Source organism: Solanum lycopersicum, chromosome 6 (genome assembly GCF_036512215.1).
Source record: "Solanum lycopersicum chromosome 6, SLM_r2.1".
Lineage (NCBI taxonomy): Eukaryota > Viridiplantae > Streptophyta > Magnoliopsida > Solanales > Solanaceae > Solanum > Solanum lycopersicum.
Genome location: NC_090805.1, coordinates 42,448,697 through 42,469,359, shown reverse-complemented (window position 1 = coordinate 42,469,359; position 20,663 = coordinate 42,448,697). Strand labels below are relative to the sequence as shown.

The window sequence follows — 20,663 nt, the reverse complement described above, 5'->3', positions numbered from 1 at the left end:
CTTGAAAATTCCAATGGGCACCAAAGGTGTGGCTGGCCTTGCCCATGTGTGATCAGTGATGGGTTGAACTATGATTTTTTTGGTTCAATTCCCAGAGCAGAGAAGAACAAAGAACTCAACTGTTCCAGGTTTTGATGGGCATATAATTATCCAATATAATGCTATAGGAAATAAGTACCCAATGGAATCAATCAATTGATGATATAATGTTATAGAGAATAGGTTCGAAGGGAAGTGCTTACTCATAATTCTATCGATGATATAATGCTATAGAAATAGGTTCGAAGGGAGGTGCTTACTCATGATTCTGTATCGTGGATTCTCGTGGTTAGGGTGAAGGACCAACCAACAATACATACTAGCATGTTTCTGAGAAACCAACGGCTACTCAGGCTTGTCACAAAGGCTTCTTTAAAAGCTTTTTTGTGTTTTTTTATTCACTCTCTTAAACCTGTCTAAGAGCTTACAGGATCATAAAATTGTGGCAAGTAAGTTACAAGTGGTGCGTGGTGCACGGAGCAGTAGCCTAGTTGCGATGGCGTTGGGACTTATAACTATTTATATAATAATATAAATACATGAGACAACAATGAACAACCCAATTGGAAAAAACTACACTAATCAAGTGGAAATACTGGTACATACATTATGAAACTAAGCTAACTATTCACATTTATTTTACAAAGTTCTTTTTCCATTAGAGCTCATCCTCTTGGTGTCCAGGGTCTCTATCTCCAAAAGAAAATGTTCTTTTCATCTTATTTGTAGTCTTGCTCACTGCTTCCCCAGCTAATTTTGCTGCTGATTTGGCCGATTCTTCTAAGGCGGCTTTACTCTTGTCAAGGCTTTTCAGTACTGCTTCTTTCACCTTTTCACCTGGTGCTGCTCCCCCTTCAGCCCTGGCCTGTGCTTCCTGGCTATCTCTGAAACTGCCCATTTTGCTCACAATCAGTCACAAACAAAATCTAAATGAAAAAAAAAGAAGTCATTTATAGTATAAGATATTGGTGGAAACTATAACCTGACTTACTCTAGAGTTGGAGGAGAGAAGTAGGCCTTGCCTTGTTTGATTAGTGATTCGAATCTGCTCCAGTAATTGGCTGAAGTTTGAGGAAAAGAAAACATTTTCTTGACAGTCTCTATAATAGGAGTCTTACTCGTAATATGAAGTTGTTGTTCTTGAATCTGCTGCTCTTCTTCTTCTTCTTGTCCATCTCCAGCACTGCCAATACTATAGTGCAAAGATATTGTGAACAACAGTAAGAGAAAGAACAAGTAGTAGTAGCTCCTAAGTTGAAGATAATTCTTCATGTTGTTAATGCCAAATGAGTCAAAGAGGCAATGGATAGATCACAAATTATAATAACATGATTAGTAATAGTGCTAACTATACAGCTGTTTGGAGCTTCTCCCAAATTGCTATTTTATTGTTGATTGACACGTTTTCATCATCTCTATGGCACACCATACGTGGATGCTATTGAGCTACCACTTGGCATAGAATTGGGCTGTCGTGTGGCAGTGGCACTCGACGATTTTCCTTCTTGCTTTTTTCCGCGTCAGAAATATCTCTTGGAAGTTGTCTCCGTGAGGGATTATTTAGTTCTTTACAGAAATTTATTTATAAAAGAAATAAGCCTTTTAAAAAACTATTTTGTAGTTATAAATTTATATAATTTAAAAAAGTATCCACTAAGAGGACAAAAACGGTAGAGTTAATTAGTTTTTCTAAACATAAAAGTGTGTCAATTGTTTTAGTATATCAAAAAGAAAGTTGAATGGGTTAAGATTACACAATTGTAATGTAGACAATTTCAGAATCTTGTATTTAAAAAAAAAAAAAAGAGTTTAACTAACCACGAGATGAATAATCTTGCATTTCCCAAATTACTATTATTATTTTTGTTTTATAAAATTGTGCGTTTAACCAAGTGATGCGCATCTCAAGACTCAAAAATCATATAATATATCCTTCAAGCATAAGTACCATTTGTCACTGAAAGCCGAACTATTATAATTAAAGAGTGAAATTAAAGGTGATAGGAGGGGTCAAAGATAAGAGGGAGGAAGTTGCTCGATGGTAACCACTTCTCACTTTCAACTCGAAGGTTGTGAGTTTGAGTCACTTGAAAAAGGTGGCAGCTCCAAGGTTGGGGTAGAATAAAAGTATAGCAGCAACAGTACCATTAGCCAGTAAAGATCAAGAATGTACATAATACATCAAAATTCAGAACAACTAGTCATATGTCAAGCTAAATCTGGTCTACAAGACTTAATTTCACTCCTGAACTAGAAATTTACAGATAGTTTCTAAAGGGCTTTGCTAGATTGTGAAAAGATCGGGGCAAGTATCGTGCATCACTTGTTTTAGTTGACACTAGCTTCCTCTAGAAGAGAAGAAACATACCTTAACAATTCTTCAGATCCAATGCTTACACCAAATTACAATATCTTTTACTGTACAAAACACCCCGCTGGCTGCTAACCTGCTTCTCACTGGTAGGACTGATATTTACACTACTTTCATTGCCATGTAAAGCAGCAGCGTTTTGGGATCACCACATACTTGTTTTTCCAATAATCCCCTTCCAAATCCCACTAGCACTGAAGCAAAAGCTCCACAAGAAACAACTCCCCGTCAAACCTCAACCCAGAGGATTCAGCAGGATTAAGTAAACCATCTACCATGCCACCGAAGATGTATAAATTGCGACCTGAAGGATCCACACAAGCTCGGTGAAATGATCTGCCACAAGGGTTATCACCTTTGGACTTGAGCCTTCTCCACAACTTAGTCATTGATCTCTCCGGGCTTGGAGGAGACCCAGACTGCATAATGGACGTCACTGAGCTGATATCCAACACCCAAAAGTCATTTTTCCTGTGTCTGTAGGAATCTTCTCCTCCATAAATTAACAATCGTCCACCTATGATGAGATTAGCAGAGTGACCAACTCTTGGCAGGGTCAATCCTTGGGGTATATTTTGCAAGTCAAATAGTAACTGTACCCATCTGCAGTGACTATCAGATGTATCAAAAAGCCATACATCATTAAGCACTTCATAGCCTAAACCCCTCCCACCAAACAAAATTGTTTGGTTTCCTCCAACAGGAGTTAATGTATGACCAGAGCGAGAAGGAGGAGATGGATGAGTCGCAATTTCTTGCCAAACTCCAAGATGAAGATTCTCAGACAGTTCCAATACCCATGTATCTCCCAATCGCAAGCCAGACAAACCAATTCCTCCATGAATCAGCATCCTCCTTTTATCCATGCTACATGCAGCATGAGCGCCTCTTGGTGGAGGCATAACGGAACCAACGTCAAGTAGTCTCCAGGATAATGTGATACCAAATGCATCATGTACCGCTACTTGGCCAATCCATGTATCATTTTGGCGGGCCCCATGATCATTTATTCCTCCAAAAAGCACTAGAGAATCGCCAATCACGACACATGAATGCCCAAAGCGGCCACTTGGTACCCCTGATCCAATCTTATTCCATTTCAATATTCTCTTGAAGTCATTGCCAACATATGCTACCCATGTATCGTCCAGATGCCTTCCTAAAGTACAGCACAGATAACACCACTTTAGGAAGAAATATTACTGGTTATCGATAAATTTAGGAAACATCAGATAGCAAAGTACAGCATACATTCCAATGATAATCTACAGACACAATCTCATAGGCTATTCAAAGTTTTTTGTCCTTTTTTTTTATGACTGAGAAATTTGTCTAGGGCCAACCTTTAGGACCAATGACAGCTTTTGGAACTGGGGATAATGGACCTGCCCCTCTATCCTTCACAACTAAAATACCAGGCTTAGGCTCAGACTTGTGAGTTGTGACCTAAGTCACAAGTACCTCAGCCTTTGCCACTTGAACTAAGCCTGAAGGCATAAAATTGTTCTGAGTTTAAAAGACCAAAATACTGAAAGTTAGAAGTGTCAATCATCAGGTTGAGATAGTTTCAGAGTGTGACCGGATGGTACTTCGTGAGACGATCATATATTGAGTGAGAAAAGTTCGATGCCCTCTCCCACTTCTTGTCTATCCCATTACTGAAAGAAATCTTGAGTGCTGTGTTGCATGTATAACTTTAATTGATTTCTACCCTTAAGCTAACTCTTCTGTAATTTTCCAAATCTTGTCTCGGTAAATTGAAGTTCACCATAGCAGCTTTTAATTAGGAAAAATACAGCAGAACTTATATATCTATCCCAAGACAGATAAAATCGGAAATTCTTCTCAGAAATTTGTATTTGGTGTTTCATGTGTAAAGTAAAACGAAGACACTAATCACATGAATTTCATTCAACTAGGTCCATTAAATAGCCAAACAAGATTATGCGACCCATTTTATCCAAAAAGAAACCAAGTAAATACAAAGATCTTAGCTCCACTATTGTAAGAAGCAGATAGCTACTAGCAATACAGGAAAAGCTCCATGATAATCGTCAGCAGCATCCTGATTTTGTCCCAAATGGAACACCCTATAAAGATCCGAAATGAGAGAAAAAACTTGATTTGACTAATTAAAAGATAAGTACCTTTCTAGATCACAATCAAGAAAACAAGAACAGTTATGACTTGTGAGGGATTACCAGGACACAATGGGCAAGTACATAACCCTTCTGAGCATTAATCAATAAGACCACGGGCACAAGCAAAATTGATGCTTGGAAACTGAGTCAAGCAAATGTACCAAAAGATTTATTACCCCTTTTCACTTAATGGTTCAGTTATCTTTATCCCCTTCCCGTATCTTCTTTTTTCAGTAATGACAGGACAAGTGAAAGTGTGAAACAAGGAAATTCTCTTTTTGCTACTCCTAAATCCAGGAGCGGAGCTAAGTGGGCATAAGGGTTCATCCAAACCCCCTTGGCGAAAAAAATATAATATATATGTACAAGGTGTTAGTGTGACACTTGAATATTAATAAAAATATATCATATATTACATTATGTATCATGTTATGTCCATTGGTGGATATTATATTTGGGTCTCTTTACTCTAATTAATTGTGGATGAAGGTGGTCATTAGTTGTTAGCAACTTATGTAACCACCAACTCTTCATTTCACCCATTATTCTACCTTTATTCTTGCAACTTATAGACTAAATGTTCAAGAAGGTGTTCTTTATGTGGAGTTTTGAACTCTTGGAGTTGTTTGAGTTGTAGGACATTGTTAAACTGTTGTATCTTGAGGGGGACAAGTCAAAAGTGATGCTGCTGGATAGGTGTAGATTATGTTGCACTAGGCTTGAATCTCATCAAACAGAGCAAGATGTCGTGCCTCAGCCTAAAGATTTATCCAATTCATTTTTGTTCATTTTATTTCAACAGTAATTTATAATATATGTGGTATATTACACTAACACAAGGTTAAGATTATTTTCTTTATATATACATTAGGTGTTGAATCCAATTGGCTTCTTTGCATGTTTACTTTTTTATAATTTGAATCTTTTACTGAAAATTCTAGCTCCACAACTGCTGACAAGAATGTCTCATAATTTGAGAGCGACCGAAATCCTAGCTAATGCATTAGATAGATCAATGAGCATACACAAACACTCTCTATATCTCCAGCACTAAGATTGTTGGTTCGAGTCACCAAATGAGCAAAATAGAATTGGGGCGGTAAAAGGTTTAGTTGAGAAAATTTATTTAAGTTGAAGAGATGTGGAATAGAGACTGACCTCCCTCGCAGCCGCCGCCGAAGAGAACTAGACTACCAGAAACAAAATTGAGAGAATGAGAAGCTCTGGGTCGAGGAAGAATCAGCTCTTCTCCTCCTAGTGGATGCGTCAACAGTCTGCGACAGTAAACAGAGTCCAATTGGTAGATTTGCTGGTAGAGCTTCTTCCAAGGAAATTGTTGCTGTTTATCGTCAACAGCAAAGGATCTGAGTGCATCAATGGTGGAGTTTCCCCAATCTCTTCGGCAGAGTGATTCCCATAAAGAGTCTGAGTAAGTGAGGGACCTGAACTTCTTACAAGTTAGAGCAAAGCAAAAAATGGAGTCCAAAGGTAAGAGGAGTAAGATGGAGAAGAGATGGTCTTGAGCTATTGTCGTTATTGGAGATGATCCGTTGGTATAAGGGGAACTGCAGCTGCTGCTTGTAGCCATGAGAGTTGAGAATTGAGACTTTTTGAGAGTTGAGAGTTGAGAGTTGAGAGTGGAAAGCACACGCTGCTACTGATTGTTGGGGATTTTGGCTTTGGCATTGATTTTTACCTTGCTGGGTGGTGGGTACCTCTGTTTTGCTCTGCCTTTTGTTTTTAACATTATACATTCACTTTTTTACGGAAAGTTTGGTTAAATTAATTTTCGAAAATGAAATATGACCGTAAAAATGAGGATGACGGGGGTATATTTGGAGCGCTTTGAACATGTTTTATGCTACCCACTCCATCCCAATTAACGTACCGTTTTTCAAATGTCGAGATTCAAACAAGTTTATATTTAATCATAAATCTCTTATATATTTTTTAGTTATTTTAACTTATCAATTGTTGTGACTTATCATATTTTTCACTGATTTATAAATATATAAATTTTATTTCAAAAAAATTAAAAGTTTTGTTAGCTCATTTTGATCAAATTTAAACGATGTAACTCTCAAAAATTGAAAAATGTCACAATGAAATAACGGGAGTAAAATTCAAAAAGAAAAAGAATTATTTTCAAAGTGAATACGATATTTGAAAATTGCAGATATGTTTGGCCAACAATACAAATTCAAATTGTTTTTGACTTTTTTGCGGATAATTTAGAGTAGAAAAAGTGGGAATATCTTTTTGTTATTTAAATTCTAAACTTTAATGATTAAAATGTTCTCAAAATTTGACCCAAAAAGAAGTGTATAAGATTCATGGTTTGATCGCCTCTTTAGCTTTTTCTACATCAAAAGATTTTGAAAATAAATGAAATAATTCCAACAAACATGTTGAAATTCGACGAATTAATTCCTCCCAAAGAAGTAGACAAACTATTAATACTTTGTTTAGAGTTTCAAAATGAACATTTTATGGGGTGAAAATCTTTATAAATTGAAAAACTAAGAAATGATTTATATGATTCAAATATCTGTAAGTTTTCCATGTGTAATAATTTAAAATTTTTATATGATTTTTATTTTTTCAAATTGGTAAGTTTCACCTAATTCTTACCATTTTCACTGCACTGGAGACAGAACATAGCAGCAACCTTTTCTTTATTTGGAGTGTTTGTTTGTTTAGTTGAGACTAGGACAAAAAGAGTCAGTGAGGATACTTTGTCATTTTGTGTTTTGCTAGAAAAATCCATTTCATCCTCATCATCTTGGTACTAGGCAGTCCAATAGGGAAGGGAGGTGGGTGGGCCTTGTGGAATTGTTCACAAATCAAATGAAGTCCATAGTCACTATCTAAATAATTCTACATTTTAATCCAACACTTTGCTTTAGTTAGTTTTACTAAAGTCAAAGGTGGATAAGCATAACACTAATCTTTTCCATTAGTAAACCACTCATTGGCCTTCTAGAGATGTAATTTCCAGTATTAGAGGTTTAACTTCAAACTGAAATAAGAACATTTACAGAAAGAGATTAAATGTTGTGGGGGAATAATATCATATCTTAAGATAACTTCATCATCTTGCTAGTTAATTCACGTGGTAAGCATCCACATGGCATGAAGTGTTTGGTACAAAAGATTTCAAAAAATAAAAGTCATTTCTACTCGTCAAACACCAAAAATTTCTGATTTTTTATAACCACGACACGCCCAAACTAATTTTACGAGATATCAGCTACTGCACGCTATTATATATAGCAAAGTACTAAACTCTGTCCACAAATTCCTTCTAGGAAAATATTTTCTGTCCTATCAAACATACCCCCTAGGGTCTAGGTATAACTTTTTCAGGTCTCTCCAGAAGTGAGGTGGGATAGTTGAGTATGATGGATTGTACCCTTTTTCAATAACCCATAGTGGAAACAAAAATAATTGCATCAACAGTTCCTTCTCTGTTTGGTCAATAGCTTCATATGAATTATTGCTGAGATAATCGATCACGCTACATGATCTTACCAGATGAAATAAAAAATTAGAAGTCGCAGTCATTTTTGGTTGCAGAAAATGCATCTCAATTAACAGTCAGCACTAAACAGTACAAATTTTACGTTTAAAGAAAAGCAGCACAATACTAAGCTCTCGCTGTGTGAAGGTATAGGGAAGGACCAGACAACAAATCTTACGTTTACTATATGGAAATTAAAATATGTTTGAAAACGCCCATGCAACCTCCAGAGCCCACAAACACCCCAAAAAAGGATGAGAACAATCTTGAATTGTTAAAAGTTCATACTATAGCACAGAAAATGTGAGTACAACATTCTAGAAACACCATCACCAACCTTACACTGCAAATTTAGGTCAGTAGAAGTCAGTTTTCTGAAGAACTCAGCACACCCACAACCATAACCTCTATAAGGCTACAAGTTAATACTTCTGCAAAAAAAAGAAAAAGTGACAAAACTGATTCTTGTAATAGCACAACAGCCAACGTTACACAGGCTATTCCACTGATCATTTCGACTCCTTAAGTTAAATAGATGCATTTTGCAATCTTCATTTCTGCAAATTGTGAAGTCGGCCTCCATTTATCAGTTTCCAGAGTGCTGCTTTGGCTTCTTCTAGTGTTTCAACTGAATGGCCTTCTTCAAATGATATTCTTTGTACATTGAACTGCAGAAAGTGAAGTAAAAAGAAAAGTTTAAAGGGTGTGATGTGAAAACAAATGACTCAAAGAAGCAAGCACATAGAAAGTACCTGTGCCCCTTGACGAACACGGATATCTGTCCCCTTGCTATCTATTGAGATCAAAGCGGCATCATCCACCTCAGTTTCTTGTGCTAAAAGATCTTTTAGAGGCTTCGAAAATATTGCATTGAGCTCCTATAAGAATCACCACGAGCTTAGTCGAAGTCTCGAGAAAAAAGGGAAGGAGGAAAAATGAAACCTTGTATGAACCCTAGAATGGCAAACTAGTAGCATGGGCACATTAATCAAGTCACTCAGTGATTATCAATTCCTCAAACTATCAAAAACGTACCTTAAGATATTGTTCACCACCATCAACAGCAATTTTATCAGGATGAAGTGACTCATACTCCTTGACATCCACCCAAGCAACAGTTCCAAAGCCTCCAATGAAATATATATCGCTGTTATGATTGATAAAGCAAGTAAGTTCTTTGAGCTATACATTGCTAATTGTTCTCTACGCAAAAATCTGCAATGAGAGCTTGCCTTTTGTTTCCTCCTTTCAAATAAACCATTTACAGAAAGTGGTAGATGGATCTTTTCAAATTCAAACTTAAAACATGGTAGATACGTTGGTCATGTTGTATTCAATTAAACAACCAATTATGACTCATCATAAATGGGAAAACACTGGTGGAAGACACACAGAATCAAAAAGTAGATAACCTCCAGCCTTATTATTATTACTACTATTATGATTACTATTCTTATTGTTGCTGTTATTATTTGATAGGTAATGTAAGAGTTCTATTGATTCATGTTATCAGAAAAGCTGGTGAAAATCCAGCCAAAAAGAGAGAAGTTCACAAAGAGGGTAAAGAACAGAGAAAATAGACACGTCGCTTCCGGCTCTAAAACATTGACCAAGCTGATCTTGCACCAATAATTTAGCAAAAATATACATTTGTTTTGAAGATTAACCATATCATCCTTCCTGACTTAAAAAACTCTAGCACTTCTCACCTTCCAGAAAACCCACCAGTGACGGTAGGGGATGGTGTTTCAAATTCTATAAGAGGCTTTAGACATGCCCCTCTGCTGCGCCTTATGAATCTTTTCGTAAACAATTCTGCCCACCGGAAAATTTTAAATAATCCAGAGGTGTCTTATATTATGCACAATAGCTGAGAAAAATAGGTGATGTGGAAGGAACAGCGCATCAAAAGGAATGTTTCACATGCGTGAGCTAAAAGATATACAAGTAGAGAGGATGCTTAAGCAAGCAGAATCCAGAATCATAAAATATAAGTACTGGCAGCAGAACACAAAAACTTTGAAGCGAGATGCAAGAGACTCCTGGCAGAAAAGGAGCCTGCTTTGTTTAAACAATTATAATGGACACATGATCTATCCTCATTATGTTTCTCAACATTTACATATTCAGATTCCAGAGTGGAACACTAAGTTTACTACTGTAGAAAGAAGTTGGCAGCAAGAGAAGTCGTACTGAACTGCTACAGACAATCGACATTTTCCACGAAACCGAGTTAATTAAACCCAAAATGTGCAGTAATAAGTCATTAATAAAGAGATTAATATTAGGTTACAAACAGGTAGCATAAGAATAAAATGCTTATAAGAATAAAGATAAATCCAAGTAAAAAATTCTGAAGAGACTGATGAAGTAAATAGCTAGGAGGGAGAATGCATATAATAATTTGTATACTCCTTTCATTTTCATATGAAACACGAACCCAACAGAATTATTACTTGGAAGAAAAAAAGTTGACCTTATATTTTGCATCCTAAAGTAAAAGAAGTTTCCCCATTGTTGAGAAGGACCTTGCTGATGTTTTGCTATATACTGCTTGTGTGCCCATTCCTATTTAAACAATCGATATAGTTGTTAAGAAAACTGCAACATTCATATCATTTAGAGATAATTCTAGTAACTTGGCTCAACCAACAGAAAATAATGCCAATTAAAGGTTTAGTATTCAACCTAAAAATTGCAAAATTCTACAAGTGGCATTTGAAAGCAGATTACAGAACCAAAGCTGACAGGGCAGCAAATCTTTCTTTTTTGGTTCTTTTACGGGGGCAGACCCATCATCTCCAAGTTCTCAAAGGTTGATACAAAAGGTTGGCTCCAAACAGATTTCTCAGGGTGAAAATAAAAAAAAACTTCTTTTTTAAAATCAATTAAAGTTAAGTTATATTACAAAAACAACAATATAGCTGGTGAAATACCACAAAGTGGGGCCTCAGAAGAGTAGAGTGTATGCAAACCTTACCTCTACCTCGTGGAGGTAAAGAAGTAAGTTTAGTTATATTTTAATGGAAAATAGAGAATCCACATAAAGATATGATTCCAAAGAAGATAGAAGGTCGTGAAAGGGAAACATAAGAAAATCGATCTAGGCAGAAGACACTTTATACATCATGCAGAAAATAAATGTCCACCTCAACTTTTTCGTCCATTCCAAGATAATGTATGGTTCCCCGTAAATCGTAAACAGTTCTAAAAATATTTCAAACCAGAAGTTACATAAGTTGTCTTTACAAGCTCCATATTACACTTCACTTGCTATTTTTTAATCTATTCCAAGAAAGTCATAAGAGGAACTTATGGCTTTGCAATTTTTTTTAAAAAATAGAACATATGGACTTTGCAAGTGAACTTCTACATCTTTGTACTCAACTGTTATCTTACTATGAATATAAAAGTCAAACACAAGTATTCAACTTGGGATAAGTCAGGAAGGATGATATGGTTAATATTCAAAACAAATGTATATTTTTGCTAAATTATTGGATCACTAGTTGAAGAAACGAAAAAATCAGGTTAAGGTTTCCATCAAAAAGACTCCACTTAAATTAATTTGATATGACGCCTGGGAGGTCCAGCCCACGCCAATTCCCTCTTCAAAGTGTATCAAGTAAACCATAACTTCCACTTAACAAGAGGAAGAGTAAAACAGGAGAGAAATCGTAAGACCTCTAGGATCAGATATAAAAATTAATTCCTTTTCATATGTCAACTGATAAATGATACTACGGTTGATGCCGGACAATAACATACAGTGTTTAAAAAACAAAACATAAGAGACAGTTAAGAAAGACCAGATACATCTGGTGTATGTGAGAATATAAGCAAGCGAAATTATATCATTTTTGAGGAGACAATAGAGATGGCTAAGAAGTTTCTTAAGTGTCTTATTGTTAAGGTAAATATTTGATCTTAACAGGAAACTGATATTGATCACTACGTGTTGAAGAAGACAGCTACCTGTTGATCTTCAGGTAGTGGATAGACATCACCAAATATCGTGACCCTTGCATTAGATAAACCACTCCATCCTGGAATCTGAACAGCCAAAAGTGCAAGAAACTCAGAAACATAATATGAGCCAAATGTTTCATCCTCAAAAAACTATATAAGCCAAATGTACTTGATGTTTGCTGAAATATATCACAAACCTGTACAACCAATGTGCATCTCGGGTCAGCTAGCAAATTACGGGTATGTATAGCTAATGGCGAGAACGAAAATATCGGATCTGGCAAAAGAATGAGAAATAATTAATGGAACATTGAAAGTAATAAAAATAGGAGAAGAGGCATATAGATTATTGTCTACTTACGAAGATTTTCTTCATTGAAAATCAAATCAAGAACAACATTTTTATAAGAACTTTTAATAGTTAAATAAGTGTACTCCATGTTCAATTTCTAACACAACGGTCAGTTACATTAATGCTGAAAACTCAATTTAGTTTAAGAATATTTACCAATAATGTACCGAACAATTTCTTGGTGGGTCTAGACAAGTTTCTTGGTCTTCACTACTTTGGTACCACAACACCAAGGTAACTCAACGCATTAAGATGAGTTCATTCAAGACATGCTCAAATTTGTCAACAAATAAGAACTTTAACCAAGACCAAAATGATCCCTTAAACAAAATTCACATGGATCAAAGTGGCTTACACTTGTTGAGAATCAATATACTCAAAATGGAGTTTTGAACTTGACTTCATATTCTAATTATTCATTTATGACTGTGGTGTCCGAGACAGCTTTTGCGCACCTCAGCTAATTCCAAGAGATACCTGCCTCCTCCCACCACCAATAGGTACAAGGTAATTCTATCCATCAAGACTAGGACACACTTTATATTCTAATTTTTCTAAACTTAATTGTAAGAAAACCAAAAAGATGAGTTCTAAAAAATTTGTTCTGACAATAAAGTAGCAACTTACGCCCCATAGAATCTGGCGCAAAATCTACAAGTGTGCCAAATGGGTAGCCTTCTCGTCGATGGTGCATCCGGGACATCACAGTACATAAATGAGCAAATCTAGCCTGCAGTATTGGTGATATACCAATGAAAGCACACAAAAAGATATTATTTTTACAAATATCTGAAGAACTACAAATATCTAACAACACAAGAAGTCTACCTGCTCCATTAGATTGCGGACAGCTAAGGCAGGTTTAGGTAGGCCGTGAGCTGAGGTTGCACTTTGTACCCCTCCAGAAATGGGAGTTCTGAAAAGCCCAGCCCTTGTACCGCCACTAGTTGAGTGTTCAAGGGGTGAAACCACTTTTGAAGCTTGATTCAAATCATTTCTGTTTATTTCTTGTTTATCTGAATTATCCTTCATAATATGAGAGAGTCCATCACAATAATGCTGAAGTAACCATTTAGCATTACGAGTAATGGACTTTATTAAGAAAGGAGAAGTACAATTCACCATGTTAAAAGAAAAGAGATATTTTTCAACATTACTGAACTTAATTTTTATCTGCGTGACAAATCATTCAGGTCTAATTTTTTTTTTAATCAAAAAGCCAATTCATCAGATAGAGAGAACATTTCACACACAAAATTCATTTGTAAATACAAAAGTGTTTCATTAAATTGTTGTCTAAAGCGAAAAACTAGTAAGAGTTTTCATTAGCATGATTATTGTTAATTTGTTATAATGTAGTATTCTTACCTAAGGTAGTATTCTTGAAAAAAAAATATAAATATTTAACTTCACCTAGTACTACAATGATAAGAATTAATTCAAATTGATGAGACGTTAGGCAAGTGTTTGCAATATATTAATCATGTTGCGCTATTCAAAGCCAATTTAACTAATTTTTGAAGTTAATAAAGATAGTACTAATTCAATATTTTAAACAAAAAATTAGATATTCAATAACTCTACTTGTAAAGTACTATAAATTGCAACTTTTTGCACCAATATGATGAATATATGATTAATCAAAGTTCTTATAGTTTGATTTTGAAAACGGAAACGATTGACAATTAAAAGTGGAATGCAGACTGAGGGAGTATTAATTTAATTTTATTCTTCACACTGTATTATGACACTATGTGTATCAACTAACCAAACAAGCTATAAATATAATGCCTTTTAAGTCATGCCTAAAGATACTTCGGGAATATCCAGTTGAAGTATTCTTAGGCTTCAAAAGGGCCAATAATAGATATTGACAAGCATCAACAACTACAACATATCAGTCTAATCCCACAAGTGGAACTAGCTAACTTGATGAATTTCATAAATTGGTCTGAGATTTCGAGTTTCTATGATTATAAGGGGAAGAGGTTTTACCTGGGACAACGAAAAGGTTGATTCAGGAACTAAGCCAAACGCATTATCACATTTCAACCCATTAATATCCTCTTCTTCGCAGCCGCTTTCACCCGAGAGTTCAGCACGGCTAACCACTAGACGGGGAGAGCAGCCGCCTCCAAAAGAGCTAGTAGAAGGCGGGCTAAAACTAATTTTGGGATAACAAATACTGCGCCTGTTGGATGGTTTGATGGATTGAAATACTGGAGGAGTTTCTGAAAACCTGGAGACACGATTGGAGCTTGAGATGGCTGCTTCCATGGAGGAAGAGAGAGTATGCGACGACGCCATGTTTAAGAGTTACTATGAGATTGGGGCAATGTCAGCTTGTGAAGTTAAAAAGAGGGAAAGAAGGTCGTCAAAAGTAGTGAAAAAGGTTGTAGGAAAAAAGAGGGCGTTTAAATAAAGCTAACATGTTTGATCCGGCCCACATTTAAACGGCCCAGTACTAAATGATCGAGTTATCGCAAATAGTCACTATTATAAATTTAATTATGATATATAGTTATAGTTCGTATTGTTGGGCTATTGTTATAGTTTAAGTTGTTTTATCTGTATAATTTATGGATTTATATAATTCGCAAATATATTTGTATAATTGAGTTATTTAAATAAATTAATAAAATAATTTAAGTAATTTTTGTATAACTCGAAATAACAAATTTATACAAATACAAAAATCTAAACTTAAAATAGGTATACAAATTATATTATACAAAAGATCTACAAATTATATTACACAAACTTGAAACTCCAACGTAATTATTAGTGAATGTTGGTCGCCATTGGTAATTAACTAAAATTATAACTATGATGACTAATTAACTAGTATATATTTAATTAACCATGTAATTTTCCTTTAAAATGATAACAACGAAGCATACACAAATCTCATTACTGTATGAGTTAATTATTTAGATTCACGCTAATTCGTAAAATTATGTTCCTTACCTTTCAAATATATGGAAGTCATATGCATATCAATTAATGTGTCTAATTATGAGATATAACTAAAATCATTAATTAATGAGAAAATCATGCTTGAATAACTTTAGAAGATATGACATATCACAATCCTTAACAGAAATCAAAAAATTAAAAAAACCTTCTCTCTTTTTTTTGTGATTTTTTTTAAAGTTTAAATTGTTTAACTCAAATTCATAAACTCTTATTTAGATGCATGTGTACATATAATATTAATGCAATAATGTGTTAGATACATGCAATAATTTTGTCAAATACATATACACTTACTCATATACATCAATTAAAAAATTATATACGTAATCTTATCTCATTAACGTGTGGATATTTGTCAAATACATATACACTTACTCATATACATTAATAAAAAAGTTAGATACATATAATCCACGTATAAATACATCAATAATGTATCACATATATGCATAAATATCCGCTTATTCAAATTTGTTGGTTACATTCCTAGTTGTTCTGGCATCTAACCACAAAGACGTTTATTTCACCTTTTAATTTGTTATTGTGACTTGTGAGCAAGCTTTGTGGTTATGACTTACTTTGAAAATTAAAGTACTAAAAGAATAGTTAGAAATCTATCACAAAACATGACTTCAAATAATGGTTAAATACAGAGGTGGAGCTAGAATTTTCAATAAGGGGGATTCAAAATCTGTAGAAATAGATAGCCGAAGGAAGTTCAAATACTATATATACATGTAACCATTCATAAATAATATAATTTTTCGCCGAAAGAGGTACGAATGAACCCCTTGTATGAAGGTAGCTCCGCCCCTAGTTAATTAAATAGATATAAACCTAAAATTTGTGTGTTATAGTTCCAAATTTCAATTTTATGATCTTAATGGTGAAAATCGTGATGTTGAGAAGGGAAGGAATAGAGAGAATGATGGTGGAGAACGTGGTGTGGGAGGTTGATGAGAGAGTAAGTTGATTGACATTCAAGTGTGAATTGGAAATGGTTTGTGGAAATAACTAATTTAGTGTTATATTTTTTTTAGATATATATATTTTGTATATTCTTCGATTATAATGTAAAACTCTCAATTAATAGTAATATATGAAATTATTTAAAAGTATAGGTATAACTAATATATAAGATAACAATGAGCCAATACAAGACCTCAAATTCTACAAATATAGATTAAACTTTCTTTCTTGACACCATTCCTATCATGAGGGCTCAGTATAAGACCGACAAAGGAGGATAATCGTTAGCTTGGTAGTTGCTTGCATAGAAGTTCAATAGATAATAACTAGTATATTCAATTAATAGAATTTATATTTTTCTCTATTTATATGTGCCTCGTAATTAAAATATGCTTAAAAATTTAGTCAATCCAATCCTAAAAAATTAATTAGAATTTGAAGTTGTTTTTTCTTTTAAAAAAATTAATTAGTATTTCTTGATAAACAAGAAAAATTAAAGATTATAACATAACATACATACTTAACAATGTTGAATAAAATGAACTCACTGATTCAATTCCATGGGAATCTTAGATATGAAATATTGTAAATGAAGAAAGTTCATAGCTTTAAGTATGAAAGTTAAAGAAGTTGAATTTAAGAAATTGTTTTATTTCTACGCAGAAACAAAATCAGCAAAAATCATTAAAATAACTTCTATTTGTTATTCATTTTTTTTATTGATATAGTTCCTTAATTTTTCAAATTTGATTTTGACCATGTTCTTATTAATATGGATCTAACTTCTAATTTGTCTATCTTTTTCATTTTTCAATGATTCAATTTTCTTGACTTTACTTGTTAAAAAGCGTAACAATATAATAAAAAACAAAGTAAAATTAACAGCCATGTTTAAACTGTCGTCTTTGAATCACGCAATTTCATACTTTTGGATTGCATTAGATTATAATAAAATTATTTCAATCGTTAAATTTCGTAGAGTATTCCAAAAATTGCTTTCGATTGGAAGAGTCCTTTAACATTATAAATGATGGAATATACCTAAGACTACATCTATAAAAGAAGAATATTATTCATCATATAAAAAAAAATCTATATATATATATAAACCTGAATATCAGCATGCTGATGTGGCATGCCTCAATGGCCAGTATTACTATATATCTATTTTTCCATAATTTTTAAATTTTTTCATCTTTTTTCTATTAAAATATCTGTTAAAAGAAAATATACTCTTTCCTCATTATGAGCATTTAACCAAATAATGAATGTTAATTTGATCATATATTTTAGAATTAAATTAATAGTAACGTTCCTTAAAAGGAATGTATTACCCTTTCAGTTTTTCAAACAACAGTTACTTATTTTTAATTTATACATATAATTGCTTTTAATATGTATTAATTTTTGAGTTATTATATGTTAATTAATTTTGTGTCTTTCCATACTCTATGTTTTAGTGCTATATATACATTGGGATTTCTTTTTCTTTTTATGTTGTAATTTGCTTACTCTATTTTGCTTTTAATTAGATTGTTAATCTAGCATATTCTTTTTTGTACGATATTGATCTAATATAGATGGTTTGATGATAAGGATTTTTTTTCCTTTTTATATTGTAGCTTGCTTACTCATTTTGCTCCTAATTAGATTGTTAATCTGACACATTATTCTTCTTTTTCAGTGTTGATCATTACTCGTATGGATGATTTGATGATACGAAATATAATTTGAAGAACGTGAAGTGTAATATATTTCAAGAAAAGTTGCGAATTGATTAAATTAGGTATAATTTTTATTGACTAAAAAATATCTTATATAGATTGAGATTTCTTTTTTCTTTTTATGTTGTAACTTGCTTACTCTATTTTGCTTTTAATTAGATTGTTAATCTAGCATATTCTTTTTTTTACGGTATTGATTTAATATAGATGGTCTGATGATAAGAACTTTTTTCCTTTTTATGTTGTAGCTTGCTTACTCATTTTGCTCCTAATTATTGTTAATCTGACACATTTCTTCTTTTTTAGTGTTGATCATTACTCGTATGGATGATTTGATGATACGAAATAAAATTTGAAGAGCGTGAAGTGTAATATATTTCAAGAAAAGTTGCGAATTGATTAAATTAGGTATAATTTTTATTGACTAAAAAATATCTTATATAGATTGAGATTTCTTTTTTCTTTTTATGTTGTAACTTGCTTACTCTATTTTGCTTTTAATTAGATTGTTAATCTTAGCATGTTCTTTTTTTTACGGTATTGATCTAATATAGATGGTTTGATGATAAGGAATTTTTTTTTCTTTTTATGTTGTAGCTTGCTTACTCATTTGCTCCTAATTAGATTATTAATCTGACATATTCTTCTTCTTTTCCAGTGTTGATCATTACGGATATGGATGATTTGATGATAAGGAATAAAATTCGAAGAACGTGAAATGCAATATATTTCAAGAAAAGTTGTGAATTGATTGATCTGGCTATAATTCTTTTGACTAAACAATATCTTATTACATATTTTTATAATACTAAATGTGTAGATATATTGAACTCTATATATATAAAATAAAGCGAAACATAGACGAATTGATCTCATGCTTTCTTGTAAGACTGCCATTATAATTTATCTTTATTTTTACTTTTCATTTTTTTCCAATTTTAAATATATAATCTATTAAATAAAAGGACTTATAATGGCTATGGATGTGTTTAATAATATATGAGTAAATACATTTTTAATTAGTTTTTTTGTCTTTTCTTTGTCTATTACTTTGTGCTATACATAGATCATTTGTGTATCATATCCTAATGTAGTTTTTAAATCTATATATCTTGCTTTCAGTTGGATTGTTAGCATGCCATATTTTTTTCAAGTTAGATTTCATATAGAGACAATTTGATGATAAATGGTTAGCTTTTACAAAATGTGGAATGTGATTACTTTCAAGAACATGACGAACTAATCAATTTGAATAAATTTTTTGTTGACGAAAAGAAATCTTGTTCCATGAATATTAGTCTTTTCTACACATTCTTTTTAAAAAAATTTAAACTCTTAAATTACTTATGATTATAATTCAATGAATCATATGGTCAAAAGAAATTAGGTTAGCAGGTTCAGATCAAGTTGATTGAAGGTTCTTTATTGATTATCAAAAACTTTAAAATTGTTGAAGTATTGACAACTACCACATGTAAAAGGATTCAAAACTTTTCTTGAGAGGTTAAAAAATTAGAGATGACAAAGTTTGATTTTACAACACATGCAAAGAAGAAAAAGACACTACTGAAAATCATTCAAATTTTAGTTAATTATCCGTCATATATTATTAATTACGATATCTTTTACAAACTTTTCTTCAGATGCTACTAATTAAGTGTTAGCAAATATTCACTTTCTTAGTGAAGTATAAATTAATTTCAGGTATTAACATTTTTCTCTTTTTAAGCTACAAACATTTGTCTTATAACATTCTTGTTTTTTTAAAAAAAATTATATAAAGGATAAGGTACAATATTACTCATAGACAAAATAATACATGAACAAACACCCACAAAATTGCCATTATTAATTTGTAATGTTATAATCAATAAAATATATTATTTTGTGGAAATACTTATTTATTTTGAATATGAACAGAGAAGTAACAGTAAAAAGAAGGATGTGAAAAATGAAGGTAAAGAAAAGACAAGGATTAATGCGTTGTTTAGTATAAAAAATGTGAATTTTACAAAGAATAATTATTTCAAAGTTATTAATCGTTTAAATTTTTTTGTGAGCACATATAAAAGTTGTTTTTGAATTATTATAAATAATTTAAAGTGAAAAGGTGAAACATATTTTTATTGATTTTTAAAATTTAAAATTCAGCTTTAAAGTGAATTTACTAAAAGATAAAATGTTCTGCCGCCAAACATCATTTTGTTTCAAAATTTAACTCTCAAGAAAAAAAATGTTTCATGATCAAAATGGTAAAAGGGCGACGATAAAAAAAAGTCATAAAAAAAAAAGAGAAAAAAACAATTTTAAAATATAGAAAAAAGGAAAATAAAAATTATACAGCAAAACTCATTAAAGAGATGCTGTGAAAAAAATCAAGTATTATTGTTTACTTTCACATGCTCAAGTAGAGTAAATATACTTTTATCCCATTCGATGGCATAAGGTAATATAAGGGATCAATCTTTCTTCAAATTATATCACACTTTCAAATGATACAATTTAATGAAAAGCAAATATTAACTATCAATTAGATTAAAATTTAAATTTTAATAAGTGATAACTATTTCAAAAATTATCACCGCGCAAAGCGCGGCTAAGT

The 20,663-nt window shown here is 32.6% G+C and overlaps 3 protein-coding genes and 1 long non-coding RNA gene across 7 annotated transcripts; 1 reads left to right on the top strand and 3 right to left on the bottom strand.

The window, feature by feature from the left end:
- Positions 1 to 541: 541 nt before the first annotated feature.
- Positions 542 to 6,284, bottom strand: LOC101247831 (F-box/kelch-repeat protein At1g51550). 2 transcript variants are annotated; one of them, XM_069299282.1, is made up of 4 exons: positions 5,710 to 6,284; positions 2,408 to 3,569; positions 1,022 to 1,231; positions 542 to 929 (listed from the first exon to the last, which is right to left on the bottom strand). In XM_069299282.1, the coding sequence occupies exons 1-2, from the start codon at positions 6,137 to 6,139 to the stop codon at positions 2,599 to 2,601; spliced, it is 1,401 nt and encodes a 466-aa protein (XP_069155383.1). In that variant the 5' UTR covers positions 6,140 to 6,284; the 3' UTR covers positions 542 to 929; positions 1,022 to 1,231; positions 2,408 to 2,598. The 2 variants fall into 2 exon arrangements, with proteins under 2 accessions (XP_069155383.1, XP_069155381.1); XM_069299280.1 differs by having other exon boundaries at positions 1,031 to 1,231.
- LOC101255307 (uncharacterized) lies at positions 698 to 1,311 on the bottom strand. Its single transcript, XM_004241879.3, has 2 exons — positions 1,031 to 1,311; positions 698 to 929 (listed from the first exon to the last, which is right to left on the bottom strand). Exons 1-2 carry the CDS (start codon positions 1,309 to 1,311, stop codon positions 698 to 700), a joined length of 513 nt encoding a protein of 170 aa, XP_004241927.1.
- Positions 6,285 to 8,342: 2,058 nt separating the features above from the next.
- On the bottom strand, positions 8,343 to 14,788 carry LOC101268193 (uncharacterized). Of its 3 annotated transcripts, none has more exons than XM_010324496.4 (9): positions 14,388 to 14,788; positions 13,221 to 13,484; positions 13,020 to 13,122; positions 12,238 to 12,317; positions 12,047 to 12,124; positions 10,548 to 10,639; positions 9,107 to 9,218; positions 8,824 to 8,949; positions 8,343 to 8,739 (listed from the first exon to the last, which is right to left on the bottom strand). In XM_010324496.4, the coding sequence occupies exons 1-9, from the start codon at positions 14,697 to 14,699 to the stop codon at positions 8,623 to 8,625; spliced, it is 1,284 nt and encodes a 427-aa protein (XP_010322798.1). In that variant the 5' UTR covers positions 14,700 to 14,788; the 3' UTR covers positions 8,343 to 8,622. The 3 variants fall into 3 exon arrangements, with proteins under 3 accessions (XP_010322798.1, XP_004241883.1, XP_004241884.1); XM_004241835.4 differs by having other exon boundaries at positions 13,221 to 13,451; positions 14,388 to 14,787; XM_004241836.5 differs by having other exon boundaries at positions 13,221 to 13,418; positions 14,388 to 14,786.
- A 3,016-nt stretch (positions 14,789 to 17,804) lies between these two features.
- LOC138349055 (uncharacterized) lies at positions 17,805 to 18,936 on the top strand. Its single transcript, XR_011221583.1, has 3 exons — positions 17,805 to 18,123; positions 18,368 to 18,469; positions 18,720 to 18,936. It is a non-coding gene; the product is annotated as an uncharacterized lncRNA (long non-coding RNA).
- The last annotated feature ends 1,727 nt before the right edge of the window (positions 18,937 to 20,663 follow it).

Coding starts and splice junctions, on each gene's coding strand:
- LOC101255307 (XM_004241879.3), bottom strand. CDS start 1,311: ATGAAGAATTATCTTCAACTTAGGAGCTACTACTACTTGTTCTTTCTC. Junction 930..1,030: donor TTCTCTCCTCCAACTCTAGA/GTAAGTCAGGTT, acceptor CAAAATGGGCAG/TTTCAGAGATAGCCAGGAAG.
- LOC101268193 (XM_010324496.4), bottom strand. CDS start 14,699: ATGGCGTCGTCGCATACTCTCTCTTCCTCCATGGAAGCAGCCATCTCA. Junction 13,123..13,220: donor TCCGCAATCTAATGGAGCAG/GTAGACTTCTTG, acceptor CCAATACTGCAG/GCTAGATTTGCTCATTTATG. Junction 12,125..12,237: donor GATGCACATTGGTTGTACAG/GTTTGTGATATA, acceptor TTGGCTGTTCAG/ATTCCAGGATGGAGTGGTTT.
- LOC101247831 (XM_069299282.1), bottom strand. CDS start 6,139: ATGGCTACAAGCAGCAGCTGCAGTTCCCCTTATACCAACGGATCATCT. Junction 3,570..5,709: donor CGGCGGCGGCTGCGAGGGAG/GTCAGTCTCTAT, acceptor GCTGTACTTTAG/GAAGGCATCTGGACGATACA.